Source organism: Bos grunniens, chromosome 15 (assembly GCF_055505025.1).
Source record: "Bos grunniens cultivar Pamir isolate PY7600 chromosome 15, Bosgru_T2T1.0, whole genome shotgun sequence".
Classification (NCBI taxonomy): domain Eukaryota; kingdom Metazoa; phylum Chordata; class Mammalia; order Artiodactyla; family Bovidae; genus Bos; species Bos grunniens.
Window position 1 is genome coordinate 53888799 of NC_141179.1, and position 6200 is coordinate 53894998.

A 6200-nucleotide genomic window follows, 5' to 3' on the forward strand; every position below is an offset into this window, starting at 1 on the left:
CTGTGAGATCAGCAGCACCTAGTTTCAGGGCTCTGTGGTGGGGGGGTGCTGAGAGGGCAGTGGGGAGACAGCGGCTGGTTCTACTGGCTGTGGTGGGAACAAGCATGTTCCTTGTGCCCTCACCCTGTGTTCGGCAGGGTGCTTCTGAGCTGTTGTTGGGAAAGACAACCACTTTCTGGGGAGAGGATGCTGGTAAAGAGTATCTGTAGCAGTAGAGGTGGGGTTCAGACCCTCACGGTGCCTCTGTGTTACTGGAGGCTGCCCTCAGCCTGGGTAGGAGTCCTTATCCTAACGCGACCCCATCGAGTTATTTACAGGAGTTGGAGCAGGATTTAGGAATATTCTTCACCTGAGGCTAAAGCCCTCAGGCCTGGACTTCTGATGGCCCCTCTGTGTGTTCTCTGTGGCTTCAAGGCAGGTGGAGACCTGGGCCTTGAAATCTCCTGGCAGGCAGGCAGCTGGTGAGCTGAGAGGGAGACGCTGGGGAGGGGGTGAGCTGGCAGCCTGAAGGTTAGGGGCCCAGATGAACAGATGAAGGGGACACGCTGGTCTGAGGGCACTTGACCAATGAGGAAGGCAGCCTGTTTCCTCTGGGTCCCCTCTGGGGCCCGTCCTGCCTGTCTCACATTTAGTGGTGAACTCGCCTGTCTACTGACTTGCTCTGGTCTGTGGGGGAGGAGTGGGTGGGGCTGACATTTCCTGAGCTTCCACCAAGGGCCAAGTGCAGGCGAAGCACTTTCACAAATGTCATCATTTAAGCTTCGCAGCAACCCACTGAAGCTGGGCTGGCTATCTTGCTTTACAGATGAGGTGACCGAGGCTCAGACAGGCGTAGTCAGGCCTGAGGGCACCTATCAGGAAGCAGCAGAACCAGGCCGCTCTCTGCTCTCCCCTCTGCTGCATGTGGCCCCAAATGCCCTGCTGGCTTACCCCCAGACTTCAAGGAAGGCTTCTCTTGACTGTGCCAGTCCACATGGTTCCCTCCCGCAACCTCCCCAAACTCCCTGAATTCACAACACTTAACTGACCGTACCCTGGGCACAGAAGCCTCTGATGTGTCTGGAGGTGTCTCATGTGGTGACTTACTTCCTAGGTACATGAACAGAGGCAAGTCACGTAACTCTGTTGAGCTTCAGATTAATTTTAAGATGCGAATCACAGTATGTGGGTTGTAGAGTTGCTCTGAGGATTGAGATGACCTGTGCTTGGGGTGGAAAGTGGGGCCCTCCATGTTGTGCCCTCCTCTCCCCTCCCTTCTGCCTCCTCCTAATCCTCTCCACACAGGCCCTGTCTGTGGTAGCTGCTCAAATGTGTGGAGCCTGACAGACTAAGCCAGAGCTATGTACTCATCCCAGAGAGACGGGGGATTCAAGCAGGCCTGTGGCATGCGACCCCTTTACTTGGCTGACAGACTTGAGGAACCAGCAGAGGAAATACTAGGTGTCACTCCAATCTGGACCAACCTAATCTTTGGGGGAGTCAGAGGTCTCATGGTGACCCTGGCTCCCTGGTTCCAGATGAGCTTCTCCAAGGGCCGGTATGGTGTCAAGCTTTCTCTCTAGCTGTTAGAGCACAAATTTCTAACACTCCAGACGCCAACCCAGTAAACACTTGTGCACAGAATACAAATACCAGTATCATTTTATTCAAACACAGGCAGGAACAATGACTTCAGAGCTGGGTAAAAACAATAAGTTAAAAGCATGGTTAGAATTTCAGACAATCAGATAAAAAGTTCGAAGGAGGTAATTTCCCCCTCCTTTCCTACTGATTAATTCAACACAGCATAAAAATAATTTTATCTATAAAATACCCTTATTCCTAAGCAAATAAACTGGAAGTGGTCTTAGGATTTCCCTGGCTATGCCTGTGCCCAAACTCTCCACCCACCTTCCCCAACCCTTAAGGCAAAAGGGCCATCATATTCAGGCAGAGGGTAGGCTCGTGTCAGCAGCAGGCTCTGTTGAGGACACTGGGAGGAGTTTCCCAGCTGAAGGATGCCTGCTCGGGTCCCCTCGTCAACAGATGGTGCGCCACTTGGGCATTGGAATCCACTGTGTCCCGCCTTTGCCTCACCATCGGAGGAAGCTGAAGTCCTGGCAGGTGGACACGGCCCTGGTTTGGGATGCTCCTCTAGTCTGGGGTGACTGGTGCCCAGGGACTAGGCTGGTGGTGGTCTTAGGGCTCTCACAGCCCTGAAGGAAGCCAGACAAGGCTGAGGGTGAGTGGGTAGGTCATCCTTCCCTCAGTCTTTTGGGCTGTATTAGTCCTTCTGGGAGAATTGGGAAGAAAATATCCGTGCAATCCTGCGAGTTTCTTCCTCAGGCAGGGTGGGCGGCAGCGAGCTGGGTCTGGGGCGACAAGGCCTTTGGGACAGGGATCCTCTGGTGGCCTGGCTCTTGTCCTGGAGAGGAAGAGGTCAGCGAGGTTAGCACTGCGCACACGGCACAGCCTAGAGATGACTTTGACTCGTCTCGTCTTTTGCTCCTTCGGCTAATACTGGTATATAGCTGACTGATTCACAAGGCACTTTACACACCTGAGTGTGTTTAATGCTCACCTCTACCCTGCAGGCTGGTATGTAGTTCATGGATGGACGAGGAAACGACAGTTCAGGTGAAATGAACTCAGGATATACACACCCTCACAGAGTAGCAGAGCTAAGATGTGAACTGCTGCTCAGACTACTCCTGTGCCTCTGGAGGAGGGGTGGTCTCTCTCTTGCTGTGTGAGTCTAGACAAGTCATTCATCCTCTGAAATGTGGGTGTCCTGTGTGTGACCTGCCAGGTAACATGAAGCACATACCCACGGCCCTGCTACCAAACATTTCCCTGTCTTGGGCTGACGGCTATCACTAATCCCCTCACCTCTAATATTTATTTTTATTTATTTATTCGGCTACGCTGGGTCTTAGTCACAGCACGTGGGATCTTCAGTCTTCTTTGTTGCAGCATGCAGGATCTTTTTTTTTTTTTTAGTTGCAGCATGTGGGGTCTAGTTCCCCGACCAGGGATTGAACCTGGGCCCCTGCACTGGAGCAGTCTTAGCCGCTGGACCACCAGGGAAGTCCCATTAATTCCTCCTTTAAGGTGAGTGCTTTTGGGTTATGGCATCGTGGTCCTTTGGATTCTTTTATGCCTCATCCATTTGTTTAACCAATCCTTTGTTTATTTCTGTGTTGGGTTCCTGCCCTGAAGGAGCTTGAAGGATACAGGAAAGCCACCCCAGGCTGGTGGCGGAGAGCAAGGCCCTCGGGTGGAGGTGGAGGCCTGGCAGAGGAAGAGGCAGGTGAACTTGGCTGACTTCACAGCATGCAGTCTGTCCCATGGATGGGTATCTCCTCCCTGTCCCCACATGCTGGAAGCACACTGTACCACTCCCTAGTCACCAAGAACCAGCTTGGTGGAGATCCTAGAGGTGGAGACTACTTGGAGACTACTTCCCTGCTCGTTAGTAGCTCTGTTGATGGGAAGCTGAGGCCCAGCTCCAGCTGCTTCTGGCATCAGTGATACTGAGTGGCCCTTCTTTCCTTCATTTCCCCACCTTGTTGTCTACTGTGAGAGGGAGAGAGACCAACCGTTCCTGACCTCCACAGCTTAGAGTTGAGCTGGGAAGACAGAGAACTATTCCAAGAATTAAAACAGCAGCCTGGATATGATAGGGGGAATGGCAGTCAGGCAACCCTAAGGGTCTCTACCAATCTGGAATTCTAAATGCCAAGGGAGGGCATACACCCCGACAGGCTCTCAGCACCGAGAGGCCATAGGTAGGTTCTCTGCTGGAGAACTGAGAGCAGAACGGAGCATGTGGCTGGGCATGCTCAGCAGAGGTGAGAGCGTACTGCTCCCAGTCTCCCAGACAGGCCAAGACTAAAAGGGGAAAAAGGAAACCCACCCTGTGCTGGTGGTACCTGCACCCCCTAATGCCTCAGGCCGGGGAGACCAGCCACCCAGCCACTGCCGAGGCCCTCTCCCTCCAGACTGAGTGCTCCTGCAGGGCATGGCCGGAGTCTGATGCTGTGTCTCCCACTGGGACAGGCCTGAGATGGGAGCTTGAGAGCTTCCAGACCAGTGAATGGGTCAAGCCATGGTGACCAGAGACTTCAGTTAACTGGGGAGGAGACTGCCTCTTGCAGCAAATATCTCCTTCCTTCATTCATTCCAGAACCAGTGATGGCTCAAGCTGGAGGGGAGACAGATGCTGACATACCCCACAACCACAGAGATGAAGCTCAGAGCCTGGAGCACAGAAATTCATGACAGTGGGAAGGATGGGGCAGCTTCACACAGAGGTGGTACCTGAGACACACAGGGTTTCAGCACAGCTGGGGTGGGGGTGAGGTCATGCCACTGGAGGGAGCAGCGTGAGCAGGGCCTGTACCTGCTAGCTGGGCCCACATCTGTGAACCAGCCACAGGCAACCTCCCAGGACCCACACCCGGGCCCAGCAACCTGCAGGGGGCGGCGGGCTTATCTGCAAGGCCCAGACCCAGGGACGGACAGGACAGGGCTGGGCTCTGTGCCCTGGGCGGGGCAGAGCTATGGAAGGTCAGCAGCATTTGGCTTATGTTGACCTCCAAAGGGTCTAAAATCGTCCTAATGGTAAAGTTTCCTTCTTCATCAGGGCTGCTACCCCAGGACATACAATGTTAGAGGGGCTGGGCAAGCTCCCAGGCTTGCTCCCACAACCATCTCTGTGGTTGTGGGGTACATCAGCAACTGTCTCCCCTCAAGCTTGAGCCATCACTGGTTCTGGAGTGAGTGAAAAAATGAATGAGATATTTGCCGCAAGAGGCAGTATCCTCTCCAGATAATTGAAGCTGCCTGGAGTAGGACACCCCTAACTATTCCTCGCTGGAGCTCTGGAGGCACTGGGAAACTGTCACTATGGCTGTGCTTTGAGGAGTCTCAGCCTTCCTGGGGAGGCAGGAGGAGCCCACATGGAAGCAGGATCATCAGACTGAGGATGTCATATGGGGGGTGAAGTCCCCGCAAGGGTCTTTTCCAGAAGAGGGACTTAAAACAACATGAAGGTGGAATCTGAATAAAGCCTATGAGAAAAGATGTTCCAGGTGGAGACTCAACTTGAGCAAAGGTATGGAATGTCTTTGTTGGGAAAACAGTGGGGATGGGCCTGGCTGACTGCAGAAATGGCGAGCAGAAGACATGCCCAGAGAGAGGGGGCTACAGTTCCATATTCCTCTTGGACTTCCCAGTGATCTGTGTGTTAAGCCTAGCAGTACATCAGGGGTCTGACTGTCCCATCCAATCTATACAGGTCTGCCATTAACTTCTTCCACTTCCAAATATGGAGACCTGCTCTTTTCTGGGCACCTAGACAGCCAGGTCATGAACATGGATAGGCCTTTCAGTCTGTTTGAGACAGATGTCTCAAAGGAGTTTCAAAGGTAGAATTCCACTGGGAGAAAATAAAGCATCAGGGAACAAGTAAGGAACGTGGTGGCAGGAAAACACGGGGCCTCCTGGGGCTCCTCAAAGTGAGGAGCTGGGGTTCTCTGACCTTGGCCAGGGAGCTGGTTCTAGTCCTGGCTCTACCACTTCTTAGCCAAGTGGCTTTGGGCAAGTCACTTCTTCTCTGGGCCTTGGTTTCCTCATCTGAGAACAGATCAAGATGAACAGATAATACAAGAGGAGCTGCCCTGTAACCCAGGGACTTCTCTTGGTTCGTGGCTTCCTGTTTGGCCAACTCCCTGTGATGCAATGTCTTCTCAGAATGCTCTAGCCTTCTTCTTTGGTCTGAAATGTGATTGAAGCCCCTGGGTTTGTGTTCCCTCCATCCAGTCCCCAGATGGATGTCCCTAAATAGGCCACATGTTCCCTGGAGGGTGGTGGGTGCACGTGCCCCCATTTACCCCTGCTTCAGGGTGTCCCTGGACCTTCTCAGAGGGGAGGTGGTGGGGTGGAGTGGAAGGAACACTGGGCTGCAGCCAGTTCTGCACTGGGCCTCACTTGCTTGAGGCCAAAACTCTCTCTCTCTCTCTGGGTCCTGGTACCTTCATTACCAAGTGGACCTTGGTACCTTCATTACCAAGAGAACGCCCCTTCCTTGCCCCACGTCTACTGTGAAGCTGAAATACAATTCAGACATGACCAAGGCTCTGGGCCGATATGCCATCCTCTCAAGGGAAGGGCCAAGTAGCACCAGAGCGGAGAGCAGAACCAGGACCTGCTGCTCTCAG

General features: G+C 53.3%; 1 protein-coding gene and 1 long non-coding RNA gene across 12 annotated transcripts in view; one reads left to right on the forward strand and one right to left on the reverse strand.

Moving 5' to 3' along the window:
• Positions 1-4088, forward strand: part of LOC147358240 (uncharacterized) — a 46724-nt gene extending 42636 nt beyond the window's left edge. Inside the window, exons 2-3 of the long non-coding RNA XR_015142182.1 lie at positions 2980-3090; positions 3199-4088. This is a non-coding gene — a long non-coding RNA (uncharacterized LOC147358240). The remainder of the gene's footprint in view (positions 1-2979; positions 3091-3198) is intronic.
• Positions 1624-6200, reverse strand: part of C2CD3 (C2 domain containing 3 centriole elongation regulator) — a 127120-nt gene continuing 122543 nt past the window's right edge. For all 11 annotated transcript variants that reach the window (XR_015142166.1, XR_015142163.1, XR_015142162.1 and 8 more), the window contains one exon: positions 1624-2404. Coding sequence is in view for 4 of the 11 variants with exons in the window: in XM_086340741.1 (XP_086196867.1) it covers positions 2264-2404 (141 nt within the window). In the remaining 7 variants the exon portion in view is untranslated. The remainder of the gene's footprint in view (positions 2405-6200) is intronic.